Source organism: Ambystoma mexicanum, chromosome 4p, assembly GCF_040938575.1.
Source record: "Ambystoma mexicanum isolate Mex_15411 chromosome 4p, UKY_AmexF1_1, whole genome shotgun sequence".
In the NCBI taxonomy this organism is placed as follows: domain Eukaryota; kingdom Metazoa; phylum Chordata; class Amphibia; order Caudata; family Ambystomatidae; genus Ambystoma; species Ambystoma mexicanum.
The window spans coordinates 1290493705-1290513842 of NC_090927.1; the positions used below are offsets into that span (position 1 = coordinate 1290493705).

The following is a 20138-nucleotide window of genomic DNA, read 5'->3' on the forward strand; positions in this document are numbered from 1 at the left end:
CGGCACCTGCAGGGAGCATGAGGTCGGATTTCCCACCATTTGCCATGCTTTGTTCCAGTACCAACAGTCTCGCCCTTCCTTGCAGCTTTGATTTAGGCAACCACACCACCTCTCTTAGAAAAAAAGGGGGCGGTGTCCTTACAATAGCCTGGCTTCGGCCATCTCTTCTTCGGACAACCACCTGGCCACATAGTGGAGCTGTCCCACCAGGTAGTGTAACTCGAAGTTTGGTAGGTTTCGGTACCCTATTCCTGGAGTTATGCCATACAAAGCCCCTGCATAAGCTGTGGAGTTTCGCAAAAAAAGTTTGGGGAGCATATACGGGAAGTTAGTAAAAAAGTGTAGCAATCTCGGCAGGACCACCATCTTGATCAAAGCCGCCCTACCCACCATGGCCAGGGGTAGCCTGGACCAGAACCCCATGCTATTCTTAACGCCCTCCACTGCCCTTTCTGTGTTGTATTTGTGTTCCTCCTCGGCCGTATGATATATGATTCCCAAGTATCGGAATGTCTTGGTCTGCCAGGGTATCGACAAGACCGGCAGGTTCCTGTGCGGGGCCCACCTGTATCTCCCCAAAGGGAACATGCTTGATTTCTTAGGGTTTACCGCTATGCCCGAAAGGGTGGCATAACGTACCATCACCTCAAGGACGTATTGTAGGTTTTCTTCTAGGAAGCGCAAGTATAGCAGTATGTCATCGTCGTACAATGATATGAGGTGCAATCCTCCCTTTGTGAGGATCCCCATCTCCCCATACTGTTGTCTGAGGCAGATTGCCAGTGGTTCCAGGGCAAGAATGTACAGCATGGGCGACCAGGGGCAGCCCTGTCTAGTGCCCCTACTAGTCATTTGTCTGAGATTATTGCGCCAGTTTTAACCCTGGCAATTGGGGAGCTATATACCATTTTGACCCACCGCAGGTACCCCGGCCTCATCCCATATTCTTTCAGGGCCGCTAGCAACCACGGCCACCTCACCGTGTCGAAGGCCTTAATGGCATCCAACGAGACTTTTACCATGTCGCTGGGGTCCTTCTCTGTCTGTTCAATAATGTGGTGGAGTCTCCTATGATTGTCGGTTATGTTCCTGCCTGGAACGTAGCCTGTTTGATCGGGGTGTATCAGTTTGCCAGTAACTCTTTTGAGCATGTTTGCCAGCGTAGCTGTGAGGATTTTGCTGTCTTGATTGAGCATCGATAGGGGTCTATATGACCCACAATCCGAGCTTGGCTTACCCGGTTTTAGGAGCGGAATGACCACTGCCTCCCTCAGGGACTCTGGTAGCCTCCCTACGTTCAAACGCCTCGTTCAACATGGCAAGCAGCGGGGGGAGTACCTCCTGCTTGTATGTCTTATAAAATTCACTTGGGAGCCCGTCTGACCCCGGGGCCTTACACGTGGGTAGGTGCTGTATCACTGTCTCTAATTCTTATAATGTGATTGGGGCATCTAGGTCCTCCCGTTCCTGGTCGTTTAGTTTGGGCAATCCTATGTCTTCCAATGTTTCCTGAATCTCTCGACCCATCTCCTCCAATGTGTCCTCATAAAGGCGTTTATAGAATCTGAGGAACCCCTCATTGACTCCCTCCTGGGTGTCCCAGGTCTGGCCTTCTTCCCCCTTTATCTCCCTGACCACTGATTGTGGTGTTTCATTTTTGTATAACCATGCCAGCAGCCTACCCGGCTCGTCTCTCCCTGCATGTTGTCTTTCGATATATTTTTTATAATTCAGTTTACTTAATCTATCCCAGTGCTCCTTGCTAGTTTGTTGTAACAGCTTTGCCCGTTCGGCATCCTCCTGTGAGGTGCTCCCCCTCTGCATTATTTCTTCCAGCTCCTTCTCTGTCTCCTCTAGCTCTCGCTCTATACCCCCTTGAGCCCTCTAGATTTGGATATGGCTGCACCCCGTACCACCACTTTGAACGCCTCCCATAAGGTTCCTTCTGACTGCACACTCCCTGTATTAATGTCAAAGTACTCAATAATCACCTCTCTTAAGTCCTCACGGAATCCCGAGTCCTGCAGGGCCTCGGCTCTGAGCTTCCGTGTTGGGATTCTCACTCTAGGGGGCTGGTGCCTCCACTCCAAGACCAAGGGGGAGTGGTCCGAAAGTACTCCGGCCTTATATTCCGGGCTTATTTTTCCTACCAACTCTGAGGCAACAAACATATAATCCAGTCTCGTGTGCAGGTTGTGTGGGGCCACGTAATGTGAGTTATGCCCGTCTTCCGGGTGTAGCTGTCTCCAAATGTCTTCTAGTCCAAAGTCTCTCAGCAGGGCCTGTAATGCTCTTGCAGCCGGGGTGGGTCTATCTAGTTTACTGTCTGACCTATCCATTGTGGAGTGTAATGTACAGTTAAAATCCCCTCCCCATATGATCGCGCTGCCCAGTAGGGGGCTCATTTTACCAGATAGGTCCCTAAAATAGACTGCTGTGTCTTGATTAGGGGCGTATGAGTTTATAATGCTCACTTCCCTGTTTTCCAGCATCCCCCGCACCACTATCATTCTACCATCTGGGTCTACTGTGGACTGAAGCAACTGAAATGGTACACGAGGTGCCACACACGTGACCACCCCCCTTGCATAAGCAGAGTATGTGGCTCCTGTGGTGGTCCCTCTCCACTTTCTCTTAACCACCTCCAGTTTCTCCTTAGTGAGGTGGGTTTCCTGTAATAATGCTATGTCAACTTTCAACCTTCTCAAATACATCATTACTTTATTCCTCTTCAAATAACTGTTGAGGCCTCTCACGTTCCAGGTTACAATTCTAAGGCTACCCATTGCCATGCATGGTTTGTCCCTCCTCCTCCCCTCCCGGGTTTCTTCTCCAGTCTAGTTTGACATGAAATTGGGCTCGTACCCCTACCTCTTCCAACATAAACTCCCCAATTAACTCTCCAACTAACCCCCCTTCCCCTCCATCCTCCACTATAATACACTGCACACAACCCCTTCCCTCCCCCCTCCCTACCCGTCCCCAACTGGTGCCTAGCTCCATCCCTGAATCTCAGGCTCCCACGCGGTTGGTCCTGCCTCGGGATACCGAGATTAGGAACCCAGCAGGGTGTCACTGGTCTACCGGTAACCTAACTGGTCTGTCCGTGGGGGTGTGAGGACTAGTTCCGTTAGGCTCCTACTCCTTTTACTAAGTTCCCGTGTTCAAGGATCATATGTATACAGCCCTGGTCGCTCTATTCCGACGGGCTCTAGCCTGTCCTATATTCTAGTCCCAGTGTTTGAGACTGCAATACCCTAGGCACCGCAGTCTCCATGCTACTTATCTGCGCCATCTTCCTTCTGGATACCCGATTCCTGGGGACAGCTCTGCGTATCCAGCCATTCTATCACATCCTCTGGGGTATCGAAGAACAGTGTTCTGTTTTTGTGGAACACTTTCAGTTTTGCAGGGTAGATCAGCATGTACTTGTAGCCTGCTTCTCGCAATCTTCTCTTCACTGCGCCAAAGTTCATGCATCGGCGTTGTACCTGCAGGGTGTAATCCGGGTATGCCGTTATGTTTGCCGACGCTCTTTGTATCGTTCCTCCCTTTCGGAAATGCTCTAGAATTTTTTCCCTGTCTCGATAGTTCAGGATCTTGGCAATTACCGGCCTGGGGGGGGGGGGTTCCCCGTGGTGGCTTCCTCATCAGGGCCCTGTGCAATCGTTCCACCGCGAACCCCTGGGTCAGCACTCCTCCGGTTATCGCTTGCAGCAGCATTGATTTGATGTACTCCGTGGGGTTGGGTCCCTCGGCTCCTTCGGGCAATCCCACGATACGTATATTGTTCCTCCAGGCGCGTCCCTCCGCTTCCTCCGCCTTACTTTCCAGGTTGCCCACGCGTTGTTCTAGGACATGGAGCTCGGATTTGTGGGATGCACATGCCGCTGTATTCGGGGCCACTTCCTTCTCTAAGTCACCTGTGCGTTCTGCTAGTGCTCTGACATCTTGCCGGAGGAGATTCACTTCCTCCTGTACTGCCCCAAATTTGAGCTCCAGTGCCGCCTTCAGTTCGACCATGGCCAATTCCAATTTGGTTTCCCAAGCCACTTTCAGGTCTGCGATTGCTGCAAGGATCTCCTGGTCTTTGCTCGGGGCATCTGTGCCCCTGGCGGTGTTCTGGCATATTCGTCAAGCGTGGGTTGTTTGCCCTTTGTTTTAGGCAGTTTATTGGCCATCTTAATGTTTCTGGGTTTATGTGTACAAGCCCCTCAGCGTTTGGTCTTTGGCTTCCGTCGAGTTGTGGGTTAAGTTGTGGGTTTCCTTAGGCTGCTGAGTCTGTGTCTGGAGTGGATTGTATCCTCCCATGTAATTGTGCACTGGCAGATCTTATTTCCCTCTGTGTGCCCCCGCTCCTGTGCTGGTGTGTCCTCTCGTCGGATAGCGATGCCCCCCTCCAGACCCAGTCGCTGTATTGACTTTACTTCTCGTGGCACTATCAATGTTATTGTTATTGGGGCCGTGAAGTCGGCGCAAGTATCCGTTCTTGGATTCCTACTAAGTTCGTTTACATTGAAGAGCCCGCCCAGATTGTGCACATTGAGATCCAGTTGTGGAGCTCCTCTTCATCCGGGCCCCTGTCCATGGGAGCAATAATTCGGTTTACCTGCACTGCGCACGTTAACGGGCATGTGGTTAACTGCCCAGTTTGGTTTCCTCAAAGATTGGGTCCATTAGTTCCTTCTCTGCCGGCAGCTCCGAGTTACTGAGGACGTTTGCCAGTGTTGTGGCCCCGCAGATACGGTGCATCACATCCGAAAGTTATGTGACCAATGCAATGTTACTTTCTTTTTCACAGAAGGCACTAGCAGCGCCACTGTGTTTAAGCTTCTGTTTCAGCACAGAAAGGTTTGCGGTACCGCTCTCAGCGTTTTTTCTCTTTGAGCTATGTGGACTTGCAATGCGGAGTTGTAGGAACCGTGTGGCACCTTGATTCCCTTTGTGTCCGGTTCCTGCCCGCGTCGGCTCGGCTATATGGCTCACACCGCTCAGCACATTACGAACCTATTCCGCGTCCAACCTGTCTTGGGGCGTAATTACTTCCGTGTTGCCATCTATAATGTATGTTACCTTCCGAGCTTATGACTTCCACTGGGCACTTGTGTCGGATGCCTGCGAGTCCCTTGTTGTGCACACCGCTCGACCAGCAGAAGGGTTGGCTCTGATGTGCCGTGCATCCGTTCGCCAGGACCCTATATGCCGTTCCACTCTCATCTCTCATTCGGGTAATCGAGGCTTCAGATCCAGAAGGGTTGAGTGTATGCAGTATCCAGAACCCATGTGCCATTTGCTGCTGCACATCAGGATTGACTGTCCCAGTCACCCTGCGATCCACTCCGATCTCCGTGCAGTTCACACCACTGTTCTTTGTTACAATGCAGGCGCCATTTTCTTTTGTCTCGTCCCAGGATACTCATCCATTTCTTTTCGTCGTTGTTGCAGTTCCTCGCGACCGTTCTTCATGCAGATGCACTCTACGTGTGCTCTGTCTATTCCCACAGCAGTGGTTCTATTCATTGCATTTTTACACTAGGGTTAGTGTATGTGCACGGCAGGATGCTGAAGGATCGGCAGGAGCCTCGAGGAAGTCCGTCCTATCTCATGGTTGCTTAGCCACGCCCCCCTACTTTGCTACATAGTTGTTATGATAATCTCTCACCTTGTTCTGTAGGTGCTCTACTGTTGTTGCTCCGCGTAGGATGTTGAATCCTTCTCGCATCCTAATTTTCTCGTGTCGCAGGTCATTGAATGAAGCTTTTGTCAGTGTCCATAACTGCAGCAGTCCGCGGTGGTGTGCGGCACGCGCAAGATTCATATAGTATTGCTACTCGTACGTTCCCTACTTTGATGCATAATTGTGATAATCTCTCACCTTGTAGCAGGCTGTCAAAAATCCCATCTGTGAATGAACACAGGCTCCTTCATCATTGGTATTACTCCAAGCGTTCTGTTGTGGGCACGAGCACAACTTTGCCTCGACTCCCTTGCCGTGTCCGCAGTCAAACAAGCATCCGTTGCCATGGCGCCGGTTAAAACATCGAGCGTGGCTAGTCCTTTTTTTCTGTTGCAAGTTTTATCTGCAACTTGGGCACCATCTTGCAACGTCTATTCTCCTTATCCGATGCTCCCAGTATTAAGTGCTGATTCTCTGCCGATACTGTTATTGTTTCTATAGTAATAGTGGGTGCATGTCTATATTGGGTATAGTGCTGTACCCTCGATCTGGTGGTGGCCTGGTGCGACATCACTTTAGTGTGTCCTTATCACGTGGTACTTCTGAGCCCAGAGTATGGTGGTGTTGGTTCAGATTTTAACCGTCTTCTGATGCAGTGTCCCTTCTATTATTCGTAATCGTGTCCATGTGTCTGGAAGACTTCCTTAGTTGAACACAGGTACTTTCTTCTACTTTCCTTTTGCGGCCCATTACCACTCACTGGATCCTTGATCAGTGTGCGTTGCCTTATGGAGGCGATGATCTCTGTGCTGATTCGTCTTTTATTTAATTTTGTGCCATTCTATTGCCTCGTTCAGTCCTCTGGTGTCGCTCCTTAAGATATAAATCATCTCTTCCTCTTTTTTAAGGATCAGGTTTTCTATATGGGTTGAATTGTCTCCTTTCAGGACTTGGAGGACTGTCCACATGAACTCTTTGTGTCCGTGGTTCATCTTGATGAAATGCTTAACCATCGGCGCCTTGTCAGTTTTATTCTTCAGACAACTTTGATGTTCAATTATTCTGGTTTTCACTTTTCTGTTGGTTTTGCCCACATACAGTAGGCCACAGGGACATTTATTAAGATAAATGACATGATCAGTGTTGCAGTTTGAAAATGTCCTCTGTTCCCATTTTTTGTTTGTTACAATGTCTACCTCCTTACTTTTTGTGGTAAGTCTGTACACTCCGCAGGTCCCACAGGGGTGGTGTCCTGTGCATTTGTCTTGGGAGGATAGCTCAGCGGCAACATGCTTGCCTTGGAAGCAAGACAACACATGGCAACGCAGGTTCGATCCCCGGGTCCTCACTTAGAAACCTCTGGGTATTAAGCGCGTTATAAATAACCAATCATATCATATCATACCCCATAGTGTTTTGATGCTCTGTCCAGTAATTTTGTAGGTTTTTAATTTGCTGCTACTCACACTGTTGCCAATCGAGGTACTCTTTTTGTAAGGCAAGATTGGAGGTTCGAGGGGATTCTGGGTTGTCTTGAAAATCCTCCAGTGTTTTTGGATCACGTTTCTAATTTTGAGACTGAGGTTGGTGAAGGTGCTGACGCATAATAGTCTCTCTTCTGGTGGTTTCTCTCCTTTTCTATCAAGGTGGGCCTCTCTGTTGTTGTTGTTGTTGGCCCGTTTGGCTGCCCTCTTGATAATTTTCTTGGGGTAGCCTTTGTCTCGTAGTTTCGTAGTAAGTGACTGGGCTTCTTCTTCAAAGGTCGTCTTCTGTGTACTATTTCTTTTTAATCTTAGGAACTGCCCGAAGGGTCGGTTATACCACAGGTGTTTAACATGTGGCTTATGGAGTGCAACAGTGCGTTCTTGTCTGTTGGTTTGTGATACAGCTTTACTGCTATTTTGCCTTCTTGGTGGAAAATGGTCAGATCCAAAAAATTGGTTGTTTGGTTGTTCACTGTCATTGTGAAGTTCAGATGGGGGTTGAGTGTGTTCAACCAAGTGAAAAACTCTGTGGTGTCATGTGTTGGGCCTTCCCAAATGATCAGGATGTCATCAGTATACCGCGTCCACTTCGAGGGGATTGGGTCCTCCGACGTATTCCATATCTATGACAGGTAATCACCACAGCTGTGCTGCTTCGGAAACTTTTTTCTGCGTCCTGCGTCGATGCCCCGTCGTTGAGGACCTCGTCCGATGTCATCCGATATGTGATAAGTAGGACGCACAACGCCCATAGCCTCAGTTCCGTTATTTCCGCGAACGTGTTGCTTCGTGAATCTCGGTTACGCCTCGACTCTTTGGAGTTCTGTTCTTCTCGGTTCTTCGAACCTGTTCATTTTTGTGAGAAAATCCTTTGTAAGAAGATGTCTTCTACTTCGTCTTCGACCCCGCGTCCGGGCTTCAAGAAGTGCGGGGAGTGTGGGTCCAAGATGTCGGTGACGGACTCGCACGACGCCTGCCTCTGGTGCCTCGGAGAGGCCCACGACACGGATGACTGTATCGACTGCCAGTCGCTCACGTCCAAAGCCTTACGGGAACGTAAGAAGTTGTTGTCGGTAGGTCGGGTGTCCAAGCCCCGGAAGTCAAAGTCTGCGGGGCTTTCGACGGATGATTCGAGAGGTGACTCTCCGCGTCGTCGTCGGAAGTCTCGTGGGTCTCCTTCTAGGAGTCGGTCTCGCCACTCCTCAGCCTCTTCGAGGCATTCTCGGAAGCGCCGACAGCGGTCGTCTTCCAGGTCCTCTTCTGAGGACTCTGCCTGGCACGTCGCTTACCCCACCAGCCGTGCGACGCCGGAGGAATGGGCTTCCTTCGGGAAGAAAATGCTGGCGATTCTCGAGTCGCAGGGTACTAAACCGTCCGCGCCCCCGAGTGGGGTCGGCCGTGAGAGGTCGAGAGACACCGCTCGCAAGAGTGGTCGGCACGAGTCACGGGAGAGGTCCCGTTCGGACAAGGGGACTCGTTTTCGACGTACCCGTTCCAGGTCCCGGACCTCGACGCGTTCGAGACTGTGTGCACCTGTAATGTCTTCGAGGAAGACATCAATGCCTGAGGCGTCGAGGGCGTCGACAGGCTTTCTCGAGGCTCCGGCTCCGAGGAAGTCGTCGAAGCTGTCGACGCTCAGGTCGTCGAAGGACACACTCGGAGCTCTGGCTTCGAGGACTGTGTCGATGCCGTCGATGCTGGCGGCGCTGCATCTGACGTCGACGCCGATTTACTCGACGTCGACGCCGATCCTCTCGGCGCTGATGCCTGTTCTCTCGACGCCGGCGCCGATTCACTCGACGCCCTCGACGCCTTTCGAGGCCGGGGTGTCGGAGGTACCCCGTGGCACGGGGGAACCCCCTAGAAAGGCTCTGGTTAAGAGCAAGCACTCTCGGGTGCCTTCTTTTCACCACCTGGAATATATTTCGGAGGTGGATGAGGATTCTGATGGTCTGGTTCCTAGTCGGGTTCCAGATGAGATGGTCTCGGGCCATAGCCAATTTGACGATTTGAGGCAGTCACTGCATGATGCCAGTGGACTGGACACCTCTCCGGAAGTGGAGTTTTGTAGGCCTGAGCCTGGCTCTCATGCCGATTCCTCATACCGGCGCCTTATGGCTAGGGTCTCCGAGTACTTCGGATGGTCTGCTCCCCCAGGGGAGTTTGTGCAGGATGATCTCGCGGACATCCTTGATGTTGGTCCCCCAACTGACCCGGTACTGCCGTTTCATAGGGCTCTACAGAGAAGGGTGGCGGCGGCTTGGACTGCTCCGGAGAGTCTCCCGGCGGTGGGCAGGTCCTCGTCGCAAAAATACCGTCCAGCCAGTAGCGACTCCTGCTACTTGACCAGGCACCCCACTCCGGAGAGTTTGGTGGTGCAGGCGGCCACGGCCCCGGCATAGCAGGCGTCGTACCCTACCATCCCTCCTGATGGGGACGACAAACGTTTTGATGGCTGGGCGAAGAAAGTGTTTTCTTCGGGTGGTATGGCGCTTCAGGCGGCCAACTCCATATGTGCCTTGTCTCGTTTCACACACACTCTGTGGAACTGTGTTGCATTAGCGGCTGAACATATTCCCGAAGGGGACGAACGGGATGGTTTCCTTGCTATGGTCCAGGATGGTAAGGATGCCATGTGTGAGTCCGTTCAGTCGGGTTTGGACATGGCTGAATGCGTCAGCAGGTCCATGGCGGCGAGCACCGTGATACGCAGGTTTGCGTGGTTGCGGAAGTCGGGGTTTGCTCCTGATGTGCAGTCCCGGCTCCTCAACATGCCCTTTGACGGTGAACACCTTTTGGGCAGCAAGGCTGACGAGAGCCTTGAGAGGTTGCAGACCTCCAAAGCTGCAGCAAAGTCGTTGGGCGCTGCCGTTCGCCAACCTCCGCCTTTTTGTCCTAGGGGACAGCAATGGAGGGGTGGTTCCTTTCGCTATTACTCGTCCTTCAGTAAAGCGAGAGGAGCTAGCAGTCAAAGAGGCCAACGCAGGGGTGCCAGAGGTGGACGACAGGGTACCCGTGGTGCCAAGGCCGCTCGGGCAGTTGCCTCTTTGCCCTCAGGTAACGCCGCAGCCGCTACCACTCAGTCATGAGGCCATGTCCCATGGTTCGCCAGTTGGGGGAAGGCTGGCGCAGCATCTTGTAGACTGGCGTGCCATTACTTCAGATGTGTGGGTTCTGGAGATCATAACCCACGGCTACTGTCTTCCCTTTCAGCAGAGGCCTCACGACAATCCACCAGGGAACCTCTCTTTGAAGAGTCCGGATCCGCTCCTTGCGCAGGAAATTCAAGCCCTGCTGGAGAAAGGCGCCATAGAACTGGTGCCTGTAGAGGAGAGGAACAAGGGATGGTATTCCCCTTATTTTTTGATTTCAAAGAAAGACGGGGGATTGAGACCCATCATGGACTTGCGCGGTTTGAACAAACTCCTCAGGAAGGACAAGTTCAAGATGGTTACTCTCTCAAGTCCTCCAGGCCCTTCAGCTTCAGGACTGGTTGGTGTCCCTCGACCTCAAGGATGCTTACTTCCATGTGCCGATCCATCCCAAGCACAAGAAGTACCTGAGGTTCGCGGTTGGGGACTCGCACTTTCAGTTTCGGGTCCTGCCGTTCGGATTGACCTCCGCCCCGAGGGTTTTCACCAAGCTCATGGTGGTGGTGGCAGCGCATCTCAGGCAAGGGGGGATTCACGTCTACCCCTACCTGGACGATTGGTTGATCAGGGGGATCTCTCCCGAGCAAGTCTTGGATCATCTGTCCGTCACCTGCCACTCCCTTTACAGGCTGGGCTTCTCCCTCAATTTAAAGAAGTCCCATTTGACGCCAACAAAGCCTCTCCAGTACATCGGAGCAGTGCTCGACACTTCCCTGAGACAGTGTTTTCCTCCCCAGGTGAGGGCTCTTCACATTCAGCAGATGGTGCACAAGTTTCAGCATGCCCAGACGCTCCCAGCGTTCGAGTTCTTGAGGTTGCTCGGCCTCATGGCATCCTGCATTCTTCTGGTGCCAGAGGCTCGCCTGCGGATGAGATCTTTGCAGTGGGCACTCATGATGCAATGGTCGCAGTCCTCCGGCAGGATGTCGGACCCGGTTCAGGTGCCGCCCTCGGTCGCCCAGGACCTTCTGTGGTGGGCCGTCGAAGGCAACTTGATGAAGGGGGCTCCGTTTTGGTTTCCCTGGCCGGAGGTGACGATCGTGACGGATGCATCCCTCACGGGATGGGGAGCTCATGCCAACGAGCTGACAGTCAGCGGTCGTTGGTCTCCGTCGGAGTCCAGACTCCATATCAATCTGTTGGAGCTGAGGGCCGTCAGGCTAGCCCTGAAGGCTTTTCTGCCGACTGTGCGAGGAAAGAATGTCCTGATTCTGACGGATAACACAGTGGCCATGCACTACCTCAACAAAAAGGGGGGGCAGGGTCAGTTCCTCTGTGCAGGGAGGCGATGCAGCTCGAGTTCTGGGCCATCCAGAAGGAAGTTTCGATCTCGGCAGTTCATCTGGCCGGAGACGAAAACGTGAAGGCGGACGCTCTGAGCATGCAGAGCATGATCTCTCACGAGTGGGAGTTGGCTCAGGAGATTCTCCTGGAGATCTTCGCCCTTTGGGGGACCCCTCAAGTGGATCTCTTTGCCTCCAGTGTCAACCGGAAGTGCAAGAGGTTCTGCTCGTGGGAATTTCCTCCAAAAGGAGCCTTAGGAGACGCGTTCGTGGTGGAGTGGTCATTCCCACTGCTGTATGCGTTTCCTCCAGCCCCCGTCATCCCGCAAGTGCTGCGGAGGTTACGGAAGTTCGGTTCCCGGATGATCCTCATTGCTCCGGCGTGGGCTCGGAGGATGTGGTACCCGGACCTTCTCGACTTGTCCATCTGTCCTCCACGTCGTCTTCCCTACCGAGACGATCTGCTCTCACGGGAGGGGGGTCAGGTTCTCCATCCAGAGGTCAGATCCCTCAACCTTCACGCTTGGCTTCTGAAAGGTTGAGGTATAACGATTGGGACCTCCCTGAAGACGTGATGGAGGTGTTGCTTTCGGCCCGAAGGCCAGCAACAAAGTCTCTGTACCGTTGCCGTTGGCGTAAGTTCTGCGACTGGTGCAGAGTTCAGAATGTGGATCCTTTTGCATGTGACATCCCCATGGTTCTGTCCTTTTTACTTTCTTTGGCCCACAGGGGCTTGCAAGTGGGTACCATTGAAGGTTACCTGGCGCCGCTGTCCATCTTTAAGCGCTCGTCTGAAGAGTGTTCCTACTTTAAAATCCCTTTAATTTCAGTTTCTGAAGGGGCTCACTAATGTGTTCCCTCCGTCACCTTTCCTGGTGCCCGGTTGGGATTTAAACCTTGTTCTTAAGTTTCTTATGGGTGCTCCGTTTGAGCCTTTACATTCTTGCCCTTTGAGGCTGTTAACACTGAAAACTGTGTTTTTAGTTGCGGTTACTTCCGCTCGCAGAGTGAGTGAGTTACAGGCACTTTCAGTTAAGCCACCCTTCACTGTATTTCACAAGGACAGGGTTGTCCTTAGAGTCTGTCCTTCTTTTCTTCCGAAGGTAGTGACGGAATTTCATTTGGCCCAGAAGGTTGTTCTTCTGGCATTCTATCCTCCTCCGCATCCTGGTACGGAAGAGCACATGCTCCATAGGCTTGATCCTAGGAGAGCTTTAAGCTTTTATGTTTCACGCATGTCTCGGGTCAGAGTGGACGATCAACTCTTTATTGGTTACGCTGGAAAGCGTTTGGGACAAGCTGTGACGAAACAGACTTTGTCTCGCTGGATTATTTTGGCCATCTCGGAGTGTTACCGCTTGGCGGGTAAGGACCCACCGGCTGGCTTGCAGGCCCATTCTACCAGGGGTATGGCTGCATCTACTGCCCTGCAGTGGGGTGTTCCTATTCGCAACATCTGTGATGCAGCCACCTGGGCTTCAGTACATACATTTGTACATCCCTATTCCCTCGATTCCATCCGAGGACAGGATCTGGCCTTTGGCAAGGCGGTCCTTTGCTCTGCTATTTGATTGGCAATTCTAAATTTTGATTCTAAATTCATTCCCTCCTCCTTGCTCTGGTACTGCTTTGGGAGTCTGTCATAGATATGGAATACGTCGGAGGACCCAATCCCCTCGAAGAACAAGTTACTTTCTTACCTGGTAACGTTCTTTCGATGGGATGGTCCGACGACGTATTCCATATTGCTCCCTCCCTACCTTCCCCGCTGCAGAATTTCTTTTGCGATTGCAGCTTACGTTCCGCAAGGCTTTGTGTCTGACTGGCAGTAGACTAATGTCACACGTTCTCGGGGGAAAAAACTACAACTGAGGCTACGGGCGTCGTGCGTCCTACTTATCACATCGGATGACGTCGGACGTCGGAGGAGGTCCTCGACGACGGCGCATCGACGTCATCGACGCAGGACGCAGACGCCGAAAAAAGTTTCCGAAGCAGCACAGCTGTGCTGATTACCTGTCATAGATATGGAATACGTCGTCAGACCATCCCATCGAAAGAACGTTACTAGGTAAGAAAGTAACTTGTTCTTCTTGATGTTTCTTATGAATGGCTTGGTCTTGTTATAAATGTGGGTTTTTTCAAATGTTTCAACATACAAATTGGCTACGCTAGGCGCCATAGTTGCGCCCATTGCTGTGCCCTCAATTTGTTGCTTTCAAATTAAAAATAGTTCCTCTTCAATGCTACCTCGATGCACCAGAGGATGATGGAGGTGGGAACTGGGTCTGTATCAGTTTTGTTGAGCAGGATTTCTTCCACGGTGTCAGTGGTCGCTTGTTGTGGTATGTTCGTATACAATGCGACTAGGTCTTGTCCTACGAGGAGTGACGTTTCTGGATTGAAGTCTAGGTTTGCGAACTGCCTGATGGCTTCTGTGGTGTCTTTGAGGTAGGACTTACTTTCCTTCACGTATCCTTTCAGGTAGTGATCCGCAAACTTTGGTAAAAGTTCTAGCACTGAGTTATTGCCAGACATAATGGGTCTCCCAGGTGGTTTAACAAGTGTTTTATGTATTTTGAGGAGGTAGTAGAAAATCGGTGTATGGGGTTTTTTGTTTGTGAGGAACTCTGCTCCTTGTTTGGATATACAGCCTCTCTCTTGCGCTTTTGACACTTTATTTTCAATGTGCCCCTGTAGATCTTTAGTGGGGCCCTCTCTCAGCCGTATGTAGTAGTTGGTATTGCTAAGTTTGTTCCGACACTCATTAACATAGTCTTCTCTATTGAGGATGACCATCCCCCTCTCCTTTGTCTGCTTTTTTGATGAAAATCCATTGGTTTTTGGCCAGTGAATCCATGGCTTCTTTTTCCTTTCGAGACATGTTTTGAAATGGTTTTGGTTTCTCTTTTTACAATTTAGCCAGGTCAGCCAGTACTCTGTGTTCAAACGCTTGTGATTCAGGGGAGTATCTGCATATTGGTGCACAGAACGTGGATGGGTTCCTGAAGCCTGTGTAGTTCTTAGCTGCTTCATATGTGTTCCCTGGTTCCTTGTTTTTAAAGAATTCTTTAAGTTGGATTGTCCTCATCAGCTTGTTGAACTCAATCCGAAATTCAAACGGGTCATGTTCTTTTGTCAACATGAAACCTAAGCCTGTATTTAAAACCTGTTCTTCCATTTTTGTTGAAGTATAGTCGGAAATATTGACTAAGCCGATTCCCGCTCCTTGTCTGGCATCTGTCTTGGTCCCAGTTGCCTCTGGGCTGGCCTTGATATAAAAAAGGTAGTATAGATGGTCTACGACTGTTGTTCCCTTGTCATCAATTTTGTTGTCCTCGGCCTCTCATCAGGGTTTTGTTACTTGAAGTTCCTTCGCCTGGGTTGTCTGGATCACTACTATAGTTGCTTGTGCTATACGTGGTTCCCCTGTATCTTACTCGTCTATTAGGTCTGCTTCCTCCTGTTTGTTGTTGGAAGTTGTTCTTATAGTCATATTTAACGTAGGGGAACGCACGTTCATGGCTGAAACAGGCTAGGTCCTTCTTGAGCCTATAAATCATTTCTTGTGTGTTGTTGTTTTTAAACTCTTTCATTTCTTTTTCAATCTCCTCGATTCTTTTTTTATAGTTGTCGAGTGAGACAAGCTTCTTCATGTCATCTTAGATTTTGATTTTCTCACAAGTTTCTTTGGCTGTATCGATGATAAGAATCAGCCAATGCCGCCCATAGCTGTGCAGCTCCATTGGATTCGGAACTTCTCGTTATCTAAGAATAGTCGAGGTTCATTACGGACCATTAAGCCCTGTGGGAGTACTTAATTCTTCAGATACTCTAGCATTATTGCACCATGGAGTTCTGTCCGTATTAGCCGTTTCCTGAGTTGTACCAGTTCGTCACAGTCGTTCGGTTGTTGGGTCTTCTCTAGGTCACTGCTATTTATGATGGAAATAGCTTTCATCAGTGCTGCAGCGTAATCATCACTAAACGCTAGCACCCTTTCATCCGTCATTTTCGTTGATTTCTGTATAGTACTCGTAGAGAACATGGTGCTTACTACCCTGCTATGTATGTGATTCCTGTGACTTCCGCCACTGTATACTCAAAAAATATTAGAGGAACCCTGGGGTGCACTCTTCAAACAAATAACCGAGTGCTGTCTCTATCTGTTTCCGGGTCTGTTAGGCTACTTTAAATAGATAAATAGAGACTTATGATGTGTTAATGATTAAATTGATTTAAAAGTAATTACCTGACCTGTCAGAACACTCTCTTATGTCTCTATTTGAAGTAGCCTAACAGACCCGGAAATAGATAGATAGCACTCGGTTATTTGTTTGAAGAGTGCGCCCCGGGGTTCCTCCTAATATTTTTTGAATCTGCTGTTCCTCACGTGGTGGGGGGACTCAAGAAGAGTGTCCTCCCTTTGCCCCTATCCTCATGGGGGACAAGGGGCCCAAAAGACTCCAGACTACTGCCTGCAGCAAGGAATAAGGACCACCTAGGCCCCACTGGAATGACCATCCTGCAACGTCTGTAGCGGGAGGGAGCGGCAAAGACCTTCCCCAGGCTCTGTAGTGGCGGCCTGCACGCTCAGCCGAGAAGGGGCAGAGACTTGCTAGCGAGACAACAGCCGATGTGGCCCCGGGTATCCCCGAGCACGGCTTTGCCAGCAAGTGGATCGTTCTGCATCTTGGGTAAGCGGACAAAGAGGAACTGCCCTGTAACCATCTGCCGATGTGTCCCTGGTATTCACGGTGCAGCTTTTCCAGCCAGGGGGACCATCCCCGCTCTCTTGCTGGACTTGTAAAGTTTGCAGTGGTAGAGCTCCAAAGGTGCGTTACATGCCACTATAAATATGTGTGTACATTTGTACCATGACAGTGTGGCATGTTTATAATGCAGTGATACTGCAAATGTGATGCGTTTAAAGTAGGCACAGTATAACAGCATGTCATCAGTGTTGGCCAGAACTGCAAGTGGGATAAGTGTTTACCATCATCACTCATCAGATAAACTAAACCGTCCAACCTCTGGCAGTGTACCCCTGCAGATAGTGTGTACAGTAGGGTTCCTAAATAAGAATATGTATAGTAGCGTTCCAAAATGACCGACAAGCTCAGTGTAAGTTTTACCATTTATTGTAACACATGCCATCTGAAGTTGGCGATGTGCGATTTTGTTTGTTTTACCCTTGGCATAGCTTGATTTTACGTCGGCAACAAGTCATAGGGCTCGTGCTGAGACACATGTGTAGGTTCATATGCATGACCTGCACTAATAAAGGTGCTGAGCGTGCTTCCGCTCTGCAGTTGATATAAGCACCCTGTGTCTGTGTCACCAATAACAGCTCTCCAACAATGGGCCTGTGCGCCCGCCCTGCCAGATGGGGCATACTCACATGGTGGGGGCCGGAGAGCCCCGCCCCCTAACAGGCACCAATTCCTAATCCTTCCCAAACACACAAAAAACAGGGAGGAAAAAAAAGATATTGATCCTAAATCAACTGATTATAATCAAGGAGAAAAACGAATTTGATGATAGACGCAGATGTCTACCATAATATTCACTAAGCACTACCATTGGCGATTGTTGGCAGTAGATTCTGTGACGGGAACAGAGATTCACTTTTAGTCTGCCATTCGCCCCCACTTCTAGTCCGCCATTCACCCCCACCGCTGCCCACCATCCACAAAGACTGTATTTTTAAAGCAGGATTTTCCATTGCCAGCGCCGTTGTCTCCTTTCATGTGCAAATCATTTATTTTAAGTTAAATCAAGGGGAGGATTGAATCAAGTTTTTCACTGGAGCACATGAGCTCTGGAAAAAAAGAATCTCTTACCTACTTCCCATGACAAATAACTGATAGTATGTTTTAAGAGGCCAAATAGTAGCCCTGCCAACTGTTTGCTAAGCTATATTTGAGTTTTAATGCCAAAATTGTCGTTGTTCGTACAGGCTGTTTGCTAAAAATTACATTAGCAGTTCTTGCGAATTTACCATCTGCGCGCAGATGCAATCTTTTGCCCCGCTCCTTCACGGATATGCGCTATATAAAATCCTCAAATACAATACAATACAACATTTGTCATATTTCAGAACTTAATGTGAATGGATTTTAATCTAGTTTTTTCATTTTTTTAAAGGTAACAAGCTGCACCTGGGTCCCCGAAAGTTGTCAGCTATTTACAGGGAGCAAATGTGGAGTGATTACAGCATATGTGAATAGATTTACAAACCAAACGGTATGTATTTTGATTTAGACACCAGTAACTTTTTGTCTGGTAAAAATTCTTTAAAAGCAATCCCCGGGGCAGTGAAAGCATATTGGGCGCAGTGCATGGATGTTTCTTCGGACTTTGCTTCCCAAAGCAATAACCTGGCATCCCATCTCTTGCTCTTCCTATATGGAAACAGCAGGGGGAACGAGAGCGTTAGGAGGCCCGCTGCAACACTGAACTCTCTGGTAATGCATCACTGGAGAGAAATCCTGGATCTGAAGGCGCAGGGCAGTGCTTTTTCGCAACTTCTCCAGCATGGGGTCTTGCATGGATTCACATGCTCGTGAATATTCCCTGTCGTCAAACTTGGAATTTTCGGTAAAAGAAAGCAGTTCAGCTTTAAACTTAAAACTGCTTGTATTCTATATAGCCTATCAGTGTCCTTTGGGTCATACTGCACCCAGCCAATGATACTCGCCCTCCTAAACTCCACCCCTGACGGCCATCTTCAGATTTTACCACATGTTTCTAGTGTTGCTTTTCAAAATTAGTGGATTTGTTGCTGTTTTTGACCGTTTTTGAAGATTTCTTACATCTCTTCTTCATCTACTGTCATGCAGTGACTGCCGGCAACGGAGGCTCGTTGTCGGCGATGATCATCTTGTTCATTGTTGGATCTTATTTCCGTGTCTCCAGCAGGCCCAGTCCTGGGCCTACATCTTCACCTCAACCATGTCCAATGTGGCGAATAAAAGTCTCTTCTGGGTCTGTGAGACCTGTGGCCAGAGAACATTTTCATTGTAGATTGGCACCTCGCGTGCCTTTATTGTCTTAACCCGGATCACAACCCGGACGGATGCAACATCTACGGTAGCTTCTTGTCGAAGAAGGATCACCATCGGAGGTTAGTGGCTTGTGTCGAGCAAGGGGAAGGTTTTAGGCGGGCTCCGGAAAAGAAGAGACTCACTCTGGAAAGAAGAGACAAGGTCCTTTGAGGATGTTCCTTCTGCGGAGAGGTCCAAAAGAAGGTGGAGATCCACGCTCCATCTGCACCCTCAGTGTTCACCGGAGCTGCGGGACCATGTTCTGGAAGAGGTCGCTCTCGGTCGCCATTTCCATCAACGGTTAGCCTGCCGGCTGGTGGGTTGCCTCCGTCTGCAAGGAAATCCTTGACCCCATCCAATCACAAGCCATAGAAGAGGAGACCTTCTTGAGGCCCGTCAGCGGCTCTGCCGTAGGTGGTGCGGACCCCTCGCCGATAACCCTGGCATTACCGAATTTGATTGAATCAAATCGATCGAATGATATATTTAACTGGATTTAGCCAGTACCTTTCGATCGATTTGATTCAATCAAATTGGGTTAAAAATACTGAATATGAGGAGCGGGGGTGTCCTCCGCTCCCCATGTTTGGTATTTTTAGTCATGGGGGGTTCCAGGGGTGTCCCCCGCTTCCTGAAGATAGGAGGCGGGGGAAAAAAAGAAAAAGAAAAGGGGTCTCTGCAGCGTCAGATCCAACCTGCCTTGGATGGACGGAACTGACGTTGCAGGGTTAGAAGAGGCAGTGGATGAGAAAAGGTATGTGGAGGAGATGGAGGGATGTATTGGGGGGCAGGGGACAAAGATTTGGTGAGTTTGGCCACGGTAAAATTGTATTCACAGCAAAATGGACTACGGTCAATTCCACCACAAACAATTTTGCCACCGTCAAACAACCCAGATCCACAACCCCATCTGCCAGGACCACCACTTTGTCGACGGCCTCAAAGTCAAAGACCAAGACCACTACACTGTCTGATTGCTTCGCGAACAAGCTTTTCATCAACAACCTCCTCGTCGTCAACCTCGTCATTGAAATCAGGAAAACCAGCTCTTCGTTGGTCGATGAAAAGTTTGTCAGCGACTGTCCTCTCAACCTACTCGACAACTACTCTGAGGGTTTCTTTGACTCTGAGGCCTCCATCAACAGTCCCGACCTCGACCTCATTGTCGGCAACACCTCTTCCTATTCTGCAGATTACCATTGGAGCATCTTTCCTGAAGGATTCAGGTAGACTGATAGACTTGCTTCCAACTGTGGATTTCCTGCCCATGCCTGCCAAGGTGTCCTCTCTGGCTCGCATGGGATCTCCAAGGAAATCTCTGCATATCTACACCAGTTCTGAGGACGATCTTCCAGAATAAGTCTGCTCAGATCATGAGGGAGGCCATGGACCCATGTCTCAGGAGGGATCACTGTCTTATGAGCCATATCAGCGTTTGACCCTTCATGGAGTTTCAGCCCGCTCCGGCTGCACCATTTGCACCCCGTCATGCACTG

The 20138-nt window shown here is 50.0% G+C and overlaps 1 protein-coding gene across 1 annotated transcript in view; it reads left to right on the forward strand.

Moving 5' to 3' along the window:
- LYST (lysosomal trafficking regulator) overlaps positions 1–20138 on the forward strand; it is a 3942656-nt gene that overhangs the window by 3315350 nt on the left and 607168 nt on the right. The window contains exon 48 of the mRNA XM_069606985.1: positions 17744–17842. Coding sequence (XP_069463086.1) covers positions 17744–17842 — 99 coding nt within the window. The remainder of the gene's footprint in view (positions 1–17743; positions 17843–20138) is intronic.